Source organism: Schistocerca serialis, chromosome 1 (assembly GCF_023864345.2).
Source record: "Schistocerca serialis cubense isolate TAMUIC-IGC-003099 chromosome 1, iqSchSeri2.2, whole genome shotgun sequence".
NCBI lineage: Eukaryota > Metazoa > Arthropoda > Insecta > Orthoptera > Acrididae > Schistocerca > Schistocerca serialis.
The window spans coordinates 1,215,834,613-1,215,854,234 of record NC_064638.1 but is presented as its reverse complement, the minus strand read 5'-3'; the positions used below and the strand labels follow the sequence as shown (position 1 = coordinate 1,215,854,234).

The window sequence follows — 19,622 nt, the reverse complement described above, 5'->3', positions numbered from 1 at the left end:
ACACGTGTGCATTCCCTACGTGGAACCAAGCTACACACTACCACCTAAGCGTACAACAACAACAGTAACCCCCAGCATTAGACACAAAGCCACTCGACTCGCATTCGGGATCCGCCAAGATTTAAGTTTGCCGTGGTTCCCCTAAATCGCTCGAGGCAAATACTGGAATAATTCCTATGAAAGGGCACGGCCGATTTCTTTCCCCACCCTTGACACAATCCGAGCTTTTGCTCTGCCTCTAATGTAATGATCTCGATTTCGACGAGACGTTAAACTGAATCTTCCTTCCTTCCTTCGACAACAGCCATGTCGCCCGTCATACAACGGGACTCCAGAGTAGCTATTCTAGTCCATACCCGAGGATTCTCATCGAGCGGGCGATGGTGTCATTGATTTTCTCACCCAGCACTTCCAGGATGTCCAACCCCGACGATGACTAAGTTGTACACGGATGAGCCAAAAACGTATGACCACCTGCTTGATAGCATGTCCGTCATTAGAACGAAATACATCAATGATTCTGCGTATCAGGGAAGCGACACTTTATTAGTATGTTTGAGGAGGTATGTAGCATTAGAGTCTACGCAGAGTTCATGTAATTCACATAAACGACGGGCCGCTGATTTCCGTACGCGGTGATGGCGACAGATAGGTACCCAAAAGGGTTCCATTGGGTTTACATCAGGTGAATATCGTCGCTGAGACATCAGCGTGAGTTCACTACAATGATCCTCAAACCACTGAAGCACGGTTCTGGCTCCGAGACAGGGTCGGTTGTACTGCTGAAAGGAAAATATCAGTCATGAAGTGACGCAGGTGATTCGCAGCTGTCAGCATGTCTTCGACTGCTACCACAGGTCCCACGGAAGCGCAGGAGAATGTCTCCCAAAGCATAATACTGCTGCCACCAACCTGTGTCCATTAGCGCATTCCACGTTCCGAGTCGCTGTTCACCTCGATGGGGGCATTTGTGGAGACTGCCACCGACCCAGAATAGCGAAGAACCGACAAGTTTCCATTGATCGACGGTCGCATATTGATGGTCATGTGCCCACAGCTATCATAATTGACGATGTCGTTGGATCAACAAATGAACAGGTAAGGGCTGTCTGCTGTCGATCTCGATTTTAAATAACGTAGGATGATCGTATGCTCCGAAACACTTGTTTACAGCGCCACCATTGGGCCACAGTTCACCATCTGCCCTACTTTACAGAGCAGACAGACCTCCGGACCCCACGTTCTGTGAAGAGTAGCGGTAGTTTCTCTGTCCATCCACCTCTTTCCGTAGATGCTAAGGACAATAGCACGTTAACGTCGACTAGTTTCGCTGTTTTCGAGATATTCGTTAACAGGATCTGGCTAATAATACCCGCAAGGTTAGCCGAGAGCGCTAATGCGCTGCTTCCTGGTCTTGGACAGGCGTGCCGGCCCCAGATCGCATCCGCCTGGTGGAGTAACGACGAGGGCTGGTATTTCGTCGGCCTGGATGTGGTTTTTACGCGGTTTTCCACATCCCACTATGTGAATACCGGGCTGGTCCCCTTGCCCCGCCACAGTTACACGACTCGCAGACATTTGAAAACGTTCGCACTAGTTCATGGCTTACACTAGACATAGGCAGCTGGGGTACACTACTTCCATTCCAGGGGGTGCAGGGTGGCGACAGGAAGAGCATCCAACCACTGTCTGACACTAACATTTCCCAATCCATAGTAACACGGCCGACCCCGTGTTGCAGTTGGACAGAGGCCCAACAAAAAGAAGACGAAGGCTCTGGCTAATAATAATATGCCCCTTGTCAAAGTAGTTTTCTCAATGGATTTCTCCATATGTAGCCCTTATTTTCGCTAGTGTGATCCCTTGTTCGTGTCTGCTGCGCTTACATACTTTTTTGTTAGCACGTCACGTGCCTGCAGTGCCACCACGTGGCATACAGACAACGTCGCGCTGGGCAGTGGTCATGTCTGGCTATTCAGTGTATGTAATTGATAGTAGGTGCAGAATAGCATCTCTCCAGTCACCCTGCGCTAATCAATAATTCAAAATACTTGAACTGAAAAATAGCGAAATAAAATATTCAGTTGGAATGTAACAGTAAATTGTAAATCTTCTTTCCAGTCATGCAGATTTCTCTTGTGACAAAGCTGAAAATGAAACCTTTAAAAGATGAAAATACATTGATTTCGTTAAGCGGGATGGTGCACTGTAAGCTGACTTATTCGACTGCGATGGTAAGGCAGAGTGCATCGTTATGGTGATGGGGGACGGTCAGTGTTTGAAGCGGTACAATTTGTCTGGAGGCCGTCTTCGGGATTTGATGACCAGTTTAAGGTTAAATTTTTCCTGGAGGGAGAATTTGGGAAGGGAAGTTGTGCGAGGAAGTTGCCCGATGGAGATCGTGGCTACAGAAGGGTATTTTCAGATGACTATTCCGTGTCTTACGATTATTCAAGAACTTGCGGTTGAAATTATGGCAGGGGTTAAGTGTGGTATGATTGGTAATTTTATACAGTATGTGACGGACTGGTGATAAATGAAAGTATTTAAGCGGAAAGAAGTGAAATGTGAGTGGTGATGGCGCTGGTTTCCAGATATGAGCAAAAGACAGTTACAGTCGTAGCTGAAAGTTATCTACTTCGTCGGTTGGAGTGGTCGAGCGGTTCCAGGCGCTACAGTCTGGAACCGCGCGACCGCCACGGTCGCAGGTTCGAATCCTGCCTCGTGCATGGATGTGTGTGATGTCCTCAGGTTAGTTAGGTTTAAGTAGTTCTACGTTCTAGGGGACTGATGACCTCAGAAGTTAAGTCCCATAGCGCTCAGAGCCATTTGAACCATTTTTTATCTACTTAATCAACAGAACGTCATTGGTGGGCACACACAAATGAACTCACAACTATTTGTGTTAGAGTTTCCGTCGCTAGTGACGTTCTCCTTGGCGGAACAGTAATCTTCCTTCCTACAAAACAAATAATACTAGATCATATTATAGCTAGGAAAGCAAACTATCCGATGATTTGAGAACATAACAATGTACGGGGTGGCCAAGGTAAAAAAGGCCACATGTTATACAGAAGGTGATAGTTGAAACTATCTGAGTGTTGTTATTTCTTAACGCTAGGGCGGCGCTCGAGTGGGGTCACGTGATGTCCGTGATATTGAGAAGCGATTTAGGTATCAGTAGTTCGTTGTCAGTAGTCAGTTTGAAGCTTGTTGTGCCCACAGTTCTGCAGAACGCCTATTTCAATGGAAAAAAGAGCATTTATTGTTGAAACTTTCTTGGATGCAAGGGATTTAAAATGTTAAATGAAGGGTTCGCGATAAAACACCCAGAGATCGCTCCTCCAGCAGGAAGTGTTATGCAGAAAATGATCACTAAATTTTGAACAACGGGTTCAGTCGTTAACGACGAACATAACCTTGTAATTAAAGTTCGTTCACCGAAAGTATTCGGTGTGTTCATGAGACTGTGGCGAGAAGTCCATAGAAATCAACTAGACGTCCATCTTGCCAACTAAAGATCAAGCGAACGCCATTCCAGAAAGTGTTGCACCTGTTAAATATGCGGTCATATAAAGTAAGAGCGATGCGAGCAGTAAAATCCACGGGTTGCGCTCAACAACATGATTACTTAGGCAAGTCGCTGATGATTATCTGGATCTAGATCCCTACAAGCAGCCGGCCGAAGTGGCCGTGCGGTTAAAGGCGCTGCAGTCTGGAACCGCAAGACCGCTACGGTCGCAGGTTCGAATCCTGCCTCGGGCATGGATGTTTGTGATGTCCTTAGGTTAGTTAGGTTTAACTAGTTCTAAGTTCTAGGGGACTAATGACCTCAGCAGTTGAGTCCCATAGTGCTCAGAACCATTTCCCTACAAGCACTGTTTCACTTTAGCGGGTACGTGAACTCCTAAAACACACGCTTTTGGTCAACAGACAATCCCAGGGAACGCTTTGAAGTACCTCTGCGTGATCTGAAAGTAGGCGTTCGGAGTGCAGTTTCAGGCCAACGTATTGGAGATCCATTTTCTTTAACAACATCGTGAACTCTCAGGTGAACGTAACGAGACTGTTGTAAACATTCATAGCGCAGCTAACGGGGGAAGAACGAGAGAGTGCCTTTTTACAGCAAAATGACTACGGCGCATACTTTCGGTTTTCAGTGTCATACGTTCATGAAGCTTTCGGAGAACAACGTACAGTTTCCGCAGTTTATAGCGTCCCAGATCGCCAGATCTCTCTACCTATGATTTTTATTTGTGCGGAAATTTAAAACGCAAAGTCTACGGTTCAGTCCACATACAGCTTAAGAGTTGAACTGGAAAAAGTATACAGGAACGTATTGAGACGTAGCGAGTTTTGTATCGAAGTTTAGGCGAACATCTTTAGCACCTCCTGTGAAATATTGAACCACTGAATGGTGCGTACGTTATTTTTCACCATACTAACTTATACAATAAACCAGTTAATCGTCTGTATGTTGTTTATAAGACATGGGCCTCTTTTATTTTGGTCACCCTGTACTAAATTAGTAGTGGGCAGACCACGTGGACTTGAATTCTCGTGTAATTTCGATGTATGCACTTTATCTCCTGTCACATAAAATTACAGCATTGATGGACATATTAAATAGCTTAGAGTAATATGAAGGAACTGATATTCAGGGCAAAAGATTGAAATATGCTGACACGTTGTAATTTTCTTAGAGCCCGTGATCATGTTTAGATTATGTGATTCTTCAGTTTCTCCCGGCGTATTTCTTGCTCGAACAGTCCACGGGTGTCCATAGTGTCCAACGGGCACAATATTTCGGCGATCATACATGTCGCCATCGTCAAGAGCGCTGACGCACTGAGCTCCTGAGGGCGGACGGCCGTCTTAAATCTCCTCCCCTCGCGAGGTGTTCTCTCCGCGGTCTACGCACACGCGTCAGCGGTCGCTGAGACGCTGGCGTCGGCGTCTGTAGTGGCATCGGTGTAATTGCCTCGTCCGCCCTAGTCGCCGGTTCGTTTCCTTTGCTGAGCGTCTTTTTAATTAGACTCAATGCTGGTTCCCATGCCCTGCTGAGGTTGTAGCCGCAATCTCAGTTGATGAGTCCGTCCCTGGTACGACCGCTGACGCGCGGGCGCTGACCGCGGAGAGAACGCCTCACGAGCGGAGGATATTTAAAAGACGGCCGCCCGTCCTCAGGAGCTCAGTTCCTCAGCGCACCTGACCATGGCGACGTGTCTGATCGCTGAAATATTGTGCCAGTTGGACACTATGGGCCGGCAGTACACCCGTGGACTGTTCGAGTTTTTTAGAATATGTTTTACTGTCGCTTATTATGACATCTGAAGATGGTAAATCTTCTCTGCAGGGGTCAGCATGGTTTCTGAAAACAACAATCATGTGAAACCCAGCTCGCTCTGTCCGTCCACGAGACCCAGAAAGCGGTACTACCGGCGCTAAAGTGGATACCGCATTTCTTGACTTCCAAAATGCGTCCGATTCACTTCCATAATGTCACCTAGCGGCCAAAATATGAGCTTACGGATTATAAGACCAACTCTCTGACTGTGTAACCTCCCCCCTCACTTATCGATCTTAATGACAGTGAAAAATTAAACCGCGTGTACCTAATGGAAATTTGGGAAAAGCAATCGTCACCGAAGTTAATCTATCGGTAAAGAGGGAGGAAAAGGTTACATCTAAATGAAAGGAAAAATGCAAATGAAACTGGTGGAAATTAATTTTGAAAAGGGGTAAAGTTAATAAAGAAAGTAAATGTGCGGCCGTTACGTTAACAATTAACTAGCGGTAATTAGATATTTGAGATTTGGGGGAAATCACGGTCGCCAGTCCTAAGGACAATTACTATAGTAACTGAAAAAGAAAGGTTATTACACATATAATTAACACTAGAAGCGTGGCAACTGAAGGTTGACACGTGTAGTGTGAAAACTGAAAGTTTGTGAGAAGTAATAAATTTCGCTACACTCTGACTTAATTTAGCAAAAGAATTAATAAAACCGGAAAATCGAAAGTTAATTTAGTGACTGAAGTTAATAGTGAGCTTTCTTTCTGAAGCACATCGAAATCCAGTAAAATACGGTTAGTCTTGGACTACCTCAACAATCATTTCAAAAGCAACTTGACTCTACGCAATTTAGAAACAAGAGATTTTACTTTGAACTTGAATTAAATGATTCTGAACTATTAACAATAGTAAAATTTAGTACGTACCAAGCTGAGCTGCAGTCACAAGTAAGCTAAAATATGCTAACAAAACTCGCACTCTAAATTTGTGCTCGTGTAACCTAAATATTGTAGCCAGCTACTGAACTTTGAAATTAAAGCAGTGAAATCTAATTATATTATATTAATGCTGGCGTTTGAATTTCAACGACACTCGGGTTCATTTCGGAAAAGGAAGGGACCCTGCTTGGCAATGCAATTGGGACAATGAGCAACAAAGGTTCATGCTAAGTTGCTGTAATTTTGCGAGGCAAATGGAACAATTCGAAAAGCTGAGGTCTGCCATACAGTTCTGAAACTTTACGTGCTTTTAGTCTTCCTTGTTGGTTGATTGAAGGTTTGAAGCCGTCGATCGAGGAGGTGGCGACAGTCACTCACTGTCGGCCGTCGCTGTTGCAGAAGCTGGATGTTGGCGCGCCTTCTTCTCGACACGGTCACCAGGCGAAATGGGCTCTTGATGTGCGCCAGCTAATGCTTCCCGTCCGCGACACCATGTCAGAAACTATCATCGCGAGTCGAGCGCAATTACATGCTGCCAAACCCCGAAAGCGCGGCAACTCGCGGGAGCGTCACACAACACCTGCTCCACTCGCTACTCCCCCAGACTCCCACTGCCCGCGCCCCACGCGGCAGAGTTAACACTCCCAAAGATCCTACACACTTTGATTCTTCACACGACCCATCGATGTAATCGTTCGATAGCAGTTTTCCCTAGGCCAGACCCAGCGTAAAAATACAAATAATATTTACGAAACAAACCAATTATACATCGACATAAGTGCATAAATATATATATACAAACAGTAAAACAATTACAATATATAAAGAGACAGAAATGTCATATCTTGAGGTAACAAAACAAGGAAAAAAAAATAATAGTACAATAGATGAAAATAGGAGGATATGCATTTCCGGCGTTACACGTGCCCCACATTGTCTGAGGATGTTCATGTAACGTAAACAGACTCAGAAAATGTCCCAAAAAAGAAACAGCGGAAATGCATATGCTCAAAACATCAACAAAAGTTAGCATTCGTCTAATTAACCATAAATCAATTTTTAGACCATAATAATTGAGTGGAGACACTCCTAATCTTATTCCACTCTGTCACCTTGCACAAAATAAAACAGGTTGACAACATATTAAAATTCATAGAAAATATAGAAAATGGTTTAGCTATTCCAAAATCATTAAAATTCGTAACACTATGAGAAATGGAATACTATTTGCAAAATTAATTAGATTGCATGGTCATAAAAACAGGTAGATCAAAATACGCAAATAAATAATTAAATAGACTACACATTTTATATAATCTTTTCATAATTAATATTCTCGTCACGAGAATCTACTTAACGCTAAACAAGAAAATAATATTCAGTAGATCGAAAAAAACATAAATATTGACAGCAGAATTCTTTCACATCAGCTGTCCGGGAAGAAAAACTATTCCGCCTTTCGTACTCGCAAGTACAAAGAATGCCGACAGCGGTACAAGAGCCGACAGCGGCACCGCCTCGCCAGTATTGTTGCGCCCGCCTGTGCGGCACGCTTGATCTCACTCGCCTGTGTAACGGCATTTCCAGAACGTCCGTTTCACTGAATTCTTTCGGAAAAACTCACTCCCGAGTAATCTCAAGGAGTCCATTAACACTATCACAGTGGATAACTCAACACTGTCCATCATCACACATGTGTACTAGCCTGAAACTTAAAACAGCGTCTAAGTACACCGGCAATGACTAGTAAATCACATATTTATGAAATCTTACAGCTAGTTACAAAATCATATTTACATTCCTTAATCTACTGTGACTCAGCAGAAAACTTAAACTAGCAGCTTGGATTTTTAAATTGATTAATATACAGTAACTCTTAAATCATTTAATCAACATAAATTACTTATTAATTACAACTTCTTTAATGACCTCTAGGTCAGGCAAAAGCATCGCCACATGGCACATCCTTAAATCTTACGCTCTTTATCTACATACTGTACAAATGACTCTATCTGTGGTACTAATCAATCCTTGGTTGGTACAATTTCAGGTCTACAATGTTTCGTATACCTAATAGCTTTCCAGAGCTTGGATACTCTAAGCAATAAGCATTTGTGTGAGGTATACCAATGACTTTATATGGTCCATTATAAACAAACTTAAATTTAGAGATTTCATTGTCTATCTCGCTCGATTTCTCATGAGCTTTTACAAGTACTAAGTCTCCGATTGCAAACTTAGCAAAACGCGCTTTAGCGTCATGACGACGTATGCGAGCATCGGCTTTTAGCTTCATTACTTCTCGCAAACGATCTTTTTTCACACCAATACTAATGTTAATCCGTGGAGGGAATTTGATTATCTCTTCCAATTCACTTTCTACACTTTTGTCAATGCCGAAATTCCTCACATTACAGTAGTTCAAATTCATACCTACGTCAATACCATTCGGCCAGTTAACAATGTGTATAGGCCGGTATTGCCTATGCACACCGTCTCCTGCCTTGTCAAAACTAACTACTATTGTTTTAAGTTGTGACGTACATGTCAAAGTTTTGCTTTCGCAATTAATCACTGCACGGTACTTTAATAGCCAATCTAACCCGATAATTACTTCCGTAGTTAAGTCTGGCACGACGACAAACTCTTGTTCAAATCGTGCCCCATATATCTCTAAGTTGACAAAAATCTGTTTTGTGACCGGTTTACTGGCCTTCCCAGTAGCACCGATAATTTTCACTCCTGTTACTGGCATAACTACGATGCCAGGTCTGTCTTTCAGTAACTCAAATATTCTCCCAGATACAGCACTCAATTCTGCACCGGTGTCAATCAACACGTTTAGTTGTAGGTCGTGCATATTAACAGACACTACTATCTGTCTACACTTGTCCTCGACTGTTTCTTTATTTTCCCACAGTAAATCCTCGTCTATATCCAGGTCATTCCAGAAAAAACCATCCGGCTTTGATCCTAAATCCGGTTTATCTGGCGGCTTTTTCAGCCTCTGTTCACATACAGTTTTAATTTCAACACGTTTGTCCTGAGGCTTTGTCTGTAGCTTCGCCTCCAATACCGAAACCTTTTCCTGTAACTCGTCAACTAGTGAGTGTTGCATTGCTATCGATTCACTAATTGTCACCTTCGTTGATTCCTCTTTAGCCAGATTGATCTCATCTGCCAATCTACCTGGAGAAATGTGCCCAGTAGTATCTGCAATTACTTCCTCTAGATCTGCGCAACCCACACTGTTATCGTCTGACCGTATAACGTCAGCTCTAACCTCATACACACTGTAATCTACGTGGTTTTTTACCAATCGTGTCCGGTATCACTAAAATTTTCGTAATCTTTCTCCTTAATACTCTCGCAATGTTTAAACTGGATGTTCGCGTCGGATGGGTCGGCTACTTCTACCATTACAACTTTCGGTAAAGTGTGCCGGTTAGGGCCAGAACTTTACGTTACTACTTCAACATTCAACTCCTGCGGGACGAAACACGACGCATCTTGCTCGTGCTCCCCATTAACATCAACTATTTCTAGTAAAGTCTGCCGGTTAGGGCCAGAACTTTCTATCACTTCACAAACACTATCTTCCTGTGGGAAGAGACGTGGCAAATCCTGCCCGCGCTCCCCATAAACACTTCTCCCGTACAGGCCCCTATAATCTCTTAGTTCGTCGTATAAGCGACCGAACTGCCTTAACCAGACCTCATCCCTCTCTGCATCTCCTCGCTCGATGACGGACGTTTTATCCGACATCTGATCTTCTTTCAACACTTGCGAATCATTCTTAAACTCAATCTCCAGTTCCGCTGTGGGTATTACAGCTGCCACTTTATAATCGATTTCCGGAACACTACTTAAATTGTTCTCACTGACAGTGAATGTACTTCCTACTGCCGTGTCTACAGCTGATCTACTACTTGTGGGCGCACTCCTTTCTCGTAACACTGGCACACCCTCCCGCCGTTGATTATTCCATACGGAATTTTCATAACGACGACACCTGGGTTTTCTCCTGTTATTGGGCCGCCAAAATTTCTCCACGCCCGGTCGGCCCCTCACCGGCGCGGCTAATGGTTTCCCTGTCTCGTCCCAGCAGATACGCTCCCCGGATACTGCTGAGGCGGCTGGTCACACCCTCTGGCGTTATTACTATTCTGCGCAGCCCGTATCATGCTAGTATGATAATGGTTTCCGTCATTCCGGTTATTATTTGCATTGTACCTATTGTTATTACGGTCCGAACCATTATTGTTATTGCTGCCATGGTTGCGGTATGCATTATTCCCATGGTTATCGTTGGTGTGGTTGCTGTGGTACCCGTTGTTGTTACCACGGCCTCTACCACTGTCGCGATTATTGCGCCAATTGTCCTCGTCCTCCACTCTTTCCAGGAAATCATTTATTGTCCTGTAATTGCTTCCTACGTAGCGTTTTGTATCATCTGGAAGCTTTTTGTAGAGTTCCCAGACTATTTCGGATTCCGTGCGGCGATCACGCAAATATTCCAACTTGCGGATCCAGCCCTCACAAAACTCCTTCATCGAGCCGCGCGAATTCGCATCGAAAGGCCTCGATACGACAAATTCGCGCCAGACACTTTGCTGTTTTTGCTCTGACCAGTATTCAGCCAGAAAAAAATTTTTAAACTCGTCAAAAGTCAGGTTCGTAATGTTGAGGTTTAGGCCCCAACGCTTGGCATCACCAGCCAACACATCAATAACCGCATTAATTTTTCTCTCATTAGTCCATGATCTGGGTAAAACTCTTTCACAATTTTTAATGAAATCCGTCGGGTGTATACCGCCTTTTTTCAAGGGGTCGAACCGCTCCTCTTTCGTCAACAACTCCGAACTATGTGCACAGATTGGCACATAGCTCTGTTTTTCGTCAAGTTTCCTTTCTAATTCCGACACCCTCGTAATCACTTGGCAAGTGGTTGTCGCAAGCGTTTCCACTTCCCTTTTTTCTCTTCGCAGGTGTTAGCCTGCTTCGTCACTTTGGTATCTACTTCGGATACTAAAGCCTTTAAAGTTTCCACCTTCTGTTGATCCTCTTTTCTCACTAATTGAATTTGTTCCGTCACCTTATTCTCGATGATCGGAGCAACTGCGTCTCCTACACTTTTCTCGATTCTGCTAATTTCGGAATCAAAACGAGTATTTATGCTCGCAATTTCCGCCTGAACGCCTATCATTTCCTGTTTAAGGTTACCGATTTCGGTATTAATCACGACAATATCGTCTTTGATTTTATCAACTTTTGTGTTAACAACTTCAACATTGTTGTTAACAACACTAATAGCTTTGTTCTGATTGTCTAGCATTCGTTCAATTTTTTCAGACTGAGCTACTTGCTTGGCAGCCTGAGCTGCTTGCTCGGCAGCCTGAGCTTCTTGCTTGGCAGCCTGATCTTTAATTTCTGCCGATTGACACTTGATTTCGTTAATCAAAACATTCAATAAATCAGTTAAATTCCCGGAAACCACCGGTTTTACTTCCGTAGCGACTTCCTCTTTCATTGTCCCCCCGTATTCGTCATCAAGGGATTCAGATTTGATTTTCACTTCCGATTCCGAAACATCTTCTAAAGTCTGGAATTCCATTTCTGCTCTTTGTTGCGTTTCGGCGGTCGCATCTTTCATGCTATCCGCCTGCCCCGGAACAATGGGTACCGCTGTGCGCGTTTCCCACTGTTCGACCGATTGTTCCGTATCCAAGTCTACCAAATTTTGGTAATTGTTGCCTTCACTCATTTTAATAATTTTCAATATAAATGCAAAATCTCAACTCTAATTAGGATTCCTCACACGAATATTCTCGCTGACGTATCGACCATTTCGTAACCAGTACTTTGTTACGAGATTTGCACAATGCAAAATTCGTGTCCAGAACAACCTCAAATTTGAAGATTGTCCTGTCACCAGGTCGCCACGTGTAACCTCCCCCCTCACTTATCGACCTTAATGACAGTGAAAAATTAAACCGCGTGTACCTAATGGAAATTTGGGAAAAAGCAATCGTCACCGAAGTTAATCTGTCGGTAAAGAGGGAGGAAAAGGTTACATCTAAATGAAAGGAAAAATGCAAATGAAACTGGTGGAAATTAATTTTGAAAAGGGGTAAAGTTAATAAAGAAAGTAAATGTGCGGCCGTTACGTTAACAATTAACTAGCGGTAATTAGATATTTGAGATTTGGGGGAAATCACGGTCGCCAGTCCTAAGGACAATTACTATAGTAACTGAAAAAGAAAGGTTATTACACATATAATTAACACTAGAAGCGTGGCAACTGAAGGTTGACACGTGTAGTGTGAAAACTGAAAGTTTGTGAGAAGTAATAAATTTCGCTACACTCTGACTTAATTTAGCAAAAGAATTAATAAAACCGGAAAATCGAAAGTTAATTTAGTGACTGAAGTTAATAGTGAGCTTTCTTTCTGAAGCACATCGAAATCCAGTAAAATACGGTTAGTCTTGGACTACCTCAACAATCATTTCAAAAGCAACTTGACTCTACGCAATTTAGAAACAAGAGATTTTACTTTGAACTTGAATTAAATGATTCTGAACTATTAACAATAGTAAAATTTAGTACGTACCAAGCTGAGCTGCAGTCACAGGTAAGCTAAAATATGCTAACAAAACTCGCACTCTAAATTTGTGCTCGTGTAACCTAAATATTGTAGCCAGCTACTGAACTTTGAAATTAAAGCAGTGAAATCTAATTATATTATTTTAATGCTGGCGTTTGAATTTCAACGACACTCGGGTTCATTTCGGAAAAGGAAGCGACCCTGCTTGGCAATGCAATTGGGACAATGAGCAACAAAGGTTCATGCTAAGTTGCTGTAATTTTGCGAGGCAAATGGAACAATTCGAAAAGCTGAGGTCTGCCATACAGTTCTGAAACTTTACGTGCTTTTAGTCTTCCTTGTTGGTTGATTGAAGGTTTGAAGCCGTCGATCGAGGAGGTGGCTACAGTCACTCACTGTCGGCCGTCGCTGTTGCAGAAGCTGGATGTTGGCGCGCCTTCTTCTCGACACGGTCACCAGGCGAAATGGGCTCTTGATGTGCGCCAGCTAATGCTTCCCGTCCGCGACACCATGTCAGAAACTATCATCGCGAGTCGAGCGCAATTACATGCTGCCAAACCCCGAAAGCGCGGCAACTCGCGGGAGCGTCACACAACACCTGCTCCACTCGCTACTCCCCCAGACTCCCACTGCCCGCGCCCCACGCGGCAGAGTTAACACTCCCAAAGATCCTACACACTTTGATTCTTCACACGACCCATCGATGTAATCGTTCGATAGCAGTTTTCCCTAGGCCAGACCCAGCGTAAAAATACAAATAATATTTACGAAACAAACCAATTATACATCGACTTAAGTGCATAAATATATATATACAAACAGTAAAACAATTACAATATATAAAGAGACAGAAATGTCATATCTTGAGGTAACAAAACAAGGAAAAAAAATAATAGTACAATAGATGAAAATAGGAGGATATGCATTTCCGGCATTACAACTGTACGGAAGAGTTTCTAGCAAATAAAAAAAAAAATTGCTCTGAGCACTAGGGGACTCAACATCTGAGGTCATCAGTCCCCTAGAACTTAGAACTAGTTAAACCTAACTAACCTAAGGGCAACACACACATCTATGCCCGAGGCAGGATTCGAACCTGCAACCGTAGCGGTCGCGCAGCTCCAGAGTGTAGCGCCTAGAACCGCTCGGCCAGTTCGGCCGGCTTAGCAAATAAAGCACAGCATCATTTTCAATGGACAGAAGTTTGCAGGTGTAAAAGTATCTTCGGTCGTACTCCAAGGGAATGTTGTAGGGCAATTAGTTTCCGCAATACATAAAAATCCAGAAGACATCTTCAAAAGTTTCATGGGGATTTTCGAGGACGACGCTGACGTAAAGAGAGTAACCGGAACTCTAGAAAATTGTAGCTAAACGCAGTAAGACACGAAGAAGATCGATGTTTGGTGATGCACTAGACAGAAAGACCCATTATTGAATTACACGGATACAGAAGAATCACTAGAAGCAGTTACTTCCATAAAATGTTATGGAGTACGCGTACGGAGCGATTTAAAGTTTATTGATCGCATGAAACCAATCGTTTGAAAGGCAGATGGTAAACTGAGATTCATCGGAAGAATGATCAGGAAATATAGCACGTCAAAAAAGGAGGTAACTTGAAAAACATTTGCCGGAAGAATGATCAGGAAATATAGCACGTCAAAAAAGGAGGTAACTTGAAAAACATTTGCCGGCGCTACAGTCTGGAACCGCGCGACCGCTACGTTCGCAGGTTCGAATCCTCTCTCGGGCATGGATGTGTGTGATGTCCTTAGGTTAATTAGGTTTAAGTAGTTCTAAGTTCTAGGGGACTGATGACCTCAGCATTTGAGTCCCATGGTGTTCAGAGCCATTTGAACCAGTTTTTTGTTATTCCCATTTTAACAGATCCAGTAATTCTTCTTCACTTTTACTGATTACTGATGATGTTGAATTGAATGAACAATCTAATGAGTGCAGCATATGGTCTGAGAATAAACCGAAGAAAGACGAAAGTAATAAGCAGTAACAGAACTGGCATTAGTAATAGACTTATCAAACTACTGACTAAGTAAGGAATTCTGATACTTTGGAAGCAACATAGCGCGGACGAAGCAAGGAGGACACAAAAAAAGCATACTAGCAGAGGCAAAGGAGGCGTTCCTGGGCAAGAGAAGTCTGCTATTGCCACTCGTCACGTTCTGCAAATATTCTCCACTTTTACAGAGGATAGCAAAGTTATTACCGGATCTTATCAATTACATCCTTTCAATACCAATCTTGAATTTTTATTTTATCCCAGTCATTCCATCTTCGATGTATATATTGAATAGTAGAGACGAAGCTCTAGATCCCTCTCTTAGCTGTATTTTAATACGAGCACTTGGTTTTTGATATTACATTCTAATTGTGCCCTCTTGATTCTTGTATATACTGTGTATTATTCACCTTTCTCTTCATCTTACTACTATTTTGCTCAGAATTTCGAACTGCTTGCTCGGTTTTACGTTGTCGAACGCTTCTTCCAGGTCGACATATCTAATGAACATATCTTGACGTTTCTTAAGTCTTGTTTCCAGATCGCCAGAACGTCAGACCTGCTTCTCTGGCACACTTACTTTCACGAAAGCTAAACCGACCTACATCTAACAGAACCTCAGCTGTATTTTTCGTAATTCTGTGTATTATTCTAGTCAGCAGTTTCGATGCAAAAGCAGTATAGTTGACTGTGCGGTAGTTGTAACACATATGAGCTCTTGCTGTCTTCGGGATTGAAAGTATTATGTTTTTCCGAAAGTCTAACGTAAGTCTACAGACTGACGGACTAAACTCCACTTGAATAGTAGCATGGTTGCCACTTCCCTAACGATTTCAGAAATTCCAAAAATATTATCTATCCCTTGTGACTTCCTCGAGGGTAAATCTCCCAAATCTCTATTAAACTGTGAAAATACTGGATGTCCTGTATCTTCCATATACAGGGAGTTAGAAAAAGGTACGGCGAAACTTTCAGGAAACATTCCTCACACACAAATAAAGAAAAGAAATTATGTGGACATGTGTCCGGAAACGCTTAATTTCCATGTTAGAGCTCATTTTAGTATCGTCAGTATGTACTGTACTTGCTCGATTCACCGCCGTGATTTAATACGGGATAATCTACCTTTGCTGCTAGAACATGTGCCATTACAAGTACGACACAACATGTGGTTCATGCACGATGGAGCTCCTGCACATTTCAGTCGAAGTGTTCGTACGCTTCTCAACAACAGATTCGGTGACCGATGGATTGGTAGAGGCGGACCAATTCTATGGCCTCCACGGTATCCTGACCTCAACCGTCTTGACTTTCATTTGTGGGGGCATTTGAAAGCTCTTGTCTACGCAACCCCGGTACCAAATGTAGAGACTCTTCGTGCTCGTATTGTGGACGGCTGTGATACAATACGCCATTCTCCAGGGCTACATCAGCGCGTCAGGGATTCGGAGGGTGGATGCATATATCCTCGCTAATGGAGGACATTTTGAACATTTCCTGTAACAAAGTGTTTGAAGTCACGCTGGTACGTTCTGTTGCTGTGTGTTTCCATTCCATGATTAATGTGATTTGAAGAGAAGTAATAAAATGAGCTCTAACATCGTAAGTAAGCGTTTCCGGACACATGTCCACATAATATATTTTCTTTCTTTGTGTGTGAGGAATGTTTCCTGAAAGTTTGGCCGTACCCTTTTGTAACAGCCTATAGACTGCCATTTCTTCATCAGTCACAAGTCCTCTCACTCGTAGAGGTCCTTAACGTTCACTTTCTTTCCACCTAATCGCTTTCTGCGTTGCACGATCAAATTCCTATCCCACTCTTAGTGTTGACGCACTTGCATTTAATTTCACCGAAAGCTGTTTTGACTTTTCTACGTTGGGAACTGTCCTCCTGAAAACCATTTATTTTTCGAGTTCGTTACTAATTTTAAAAAAGTCTGTTTCGCCTTATCATTCTCCCTAATTCCTGTAGATTTCATTCCTATGTGACTTATATTTCTGTATTACTGAATCTTTGTACGGTTTTGTATTTCTTTAAGACAGAAAAATGTAACGTATTTTGCAAATGGACGTAAAGAAGCGTTATTTTATAATTACTTGATTGTGGGATAGTCGCTGCAAGTTACCGTCCGCCATAAATTTCGGGAAGTATGGATTCTGAGAGTTTTAACGTGTAACAAAGAAACAAACACCGTCCGAAAAGACCTTGAACGCCCAACGGCACCGACCGGCTGCCGTGTCATCATCGGCCTGTAGACGTCACCGTATGCGAGTACGCAGGCACATGCGGTCTGCACGCCGCTCTCACGTCTGTTGTCAGTTTTCGTGACCGGTGCTGCTGTTTCCCAATGGAGTATCTCCTCATCTGGTCTCACAATGGCTGAGTGTACACTTTCCAATATCACACGGCAGACGCGGACGGTAACCTATCCAGCTGCTTGCCAAGACGGACAGCGCTTAACTTGGGTGATCCGAGGGGAACAGTTGTTATAATTGCGGCGAGGCCGTTGGCTGTTATGTGTATCGATGCATGAAAGTAAGTGTAGGAAAGGAAGATACTAGACTGAGATTCAAGGGAACAATCTTCATGAAGAGTACTCCACCGCCGGACGGAGTGGCCGTGCGATTCTAGACGCTACAGTCTGGAGCCGAGCGACAGCTACGGTCGCAGGTTCGAATCCTGCCTCGGGCATGTATGTGTGTGATGTCCTTAGGTTAGTTAGGTTTAACTAGTTCTAAGTTCTAGGCGACTGATGACCTCAGAAGTTAAGTCGCATAGTCCTCAGAGCCAACCAGTACTCCACCCACGAAGGATGTGGCTCGCTAAACAATCTATCGACCCATATTGTGATTGCTCGTCAGCTTGAATTTTATCTGATAGGACTGACGGAGAAAATAGAGGCGATCCCAAATAAGAGCACTGAGCATCACGATATGGTTTACTGGTAACTTACCGAGCGGGTATGTTCCCAGAAGAGAAACCTGTATGTTCCTTCTTAACAGACACTTCTCAGGTCGCAGGTTCGAATCCTGCCTCGGGCATGGATGTGTGTAATGTCCTTAGGTTAGTTGGGTTTAACTAGTTCTAAGTTCTAGGGGACTGATGACCTCAGCAGTTAAGTGCTCAGAGCCATTTGAACCACTGACACTTCTCACGATGTGGGGCCGGGGCTGTTCCTCAGGTAAGTAACGTAGCTTGGCATGGTACCACGGTACATTAGCTTTTTATGTTCGACCGTGCCTTATTCTGGCATGTATTTGTTTATTTTATGCTTTTGAAGAAGGCTAGATTACTCTAGCTGAAACTGGGGTGTAGACCAGTAACTCTTCGCAACTGAGGCGGATTTTTGACAATCAATTTATCACAGTTGCTGACAGGGCTGCAATATGTTAAAAATTCTTAAACTTCTCACACAGATACAATGAATTTCTGGAGATCTAACTCACACAGAGGCGTATTAAAATTCTTTTTTCCTGCTCACCTATCCCAAATGCGGGAAGTGATGAAAGTACATAAACTAATCTTTGAGGTATACCAAAAGATGCAGCTATTTGGACCCAAAATATTTATTTCATGGAGTCTCCCGCACCTTTTCGTTCAGTGTAGGAGAGGCAATAAGGTGAGCTGTTAAAAGAACGCTGTTTAAGGAAGGAAGCGGCAAAGGCGGTAGTAACGTTTAAAACCGGTACTCGGGAAACGACTTTGGCTGTAAAATAAAGGAAGGAATCGTGGGAATAACCGATATTGGTCTTCGCTGCTAAAGCTTATAATTAGAAGCGAGGAATTACCATTCAATGGGCATCCTTTGCGGCACAATGGGGACCCCGAGGAGAGCAGATCGCCCAGAGTCGCACAGACAGAAACGATCTTGCCCTTCCGACCTCCCTGCGGAATAATTAGAGGGGCATTTTCAGTCCTTTTCGGGCCGCTTAACTTATTCATAGTTCGGGCGCGAGGCCGTTCAGACAGCAGCGGGCCCTTGCAGTATTCATAAGGTCCTCCGCTAATCAAGAGCTAATCAATTATTTCGCCGCGACAGCAGCCTCGGCCAAAACGGTTTATTTTTTAATAGGTCCGGCTATTATATCTTGTTAATTGGATTTTGATGAGGGCTCCACCGTACAGGCGGCCAGACAGGAAACTGATCTGCCGGCCGCGGGGGCGTGAATTATAGCTGGCGATGGGCAGACGCCAACCACTGACCCACCACCACCACTGCCACCACCACCGCCCCCGATAGCCGACAAAGCCGCCGCCATCTTCGTGTCCGGTTCGCTGCGGTGCATTCGACGATTATGCGGATGGTTCTAGGAGGAGAAGGGGTCGTCCATTGTAACCATCAGGCGATCACCCACTGTAAAATGGCCAATCACTGCTTCACAGCAAAAGTGTAAATCTCTTTGTAGATTGAATTAGTTATAATGGTTGCTATCGTATGCGACTATTGGCGCTTCACAGAGAGAACTCCCTTCGTTACGAAATAAACCTGACTGAGCCCAAAACAAACACGGGCCTCTTACACTTTTTAAATGCTAAACTCTTCGAATTTAAAGATGGGAAAATTGTCACCTTCAAATAATAACAGTACAGATTGACGTTACTTATTTTCATTATATGTAAATTTAAGGAAAAAACACTGGCTCAAGTGTCAAGAGATATGTGCAACATAGCTCTAGGGTAATACTGGTCAAATTAGGTATTAAACTAAAGGACGCTGTGTTAATACAAGTGTCCATGCCGATGTCCAAAGAAGAGGATGCGCTAA

At 43.4% G+C, this 19,622-nt stretch overlaps 1 protein-coding gene across 1 annotated transcript in view; it reads left to right on the top strand.

Moving 5' to 3' along the window:
* The first annotated feature begins 3,031 nt into the window (after positions 1-3,031).
* The window catches only part of LOC126456647 (ionotropic receptor 75a-like), a 198,854-nt gene continuing 182,263 nt past the window's right edge, over positions 3,032-19,622 (top strand). The window contains exon 1 of the mRNA XM_050092393.1: positions 3,032-3,049. Coding sequence (XP_049948350.1) covers positions 3,032-3,049 — 18 coding nt within the window. The remainder of the gene's footprint in view (positions 3,050-19,622) is intronic.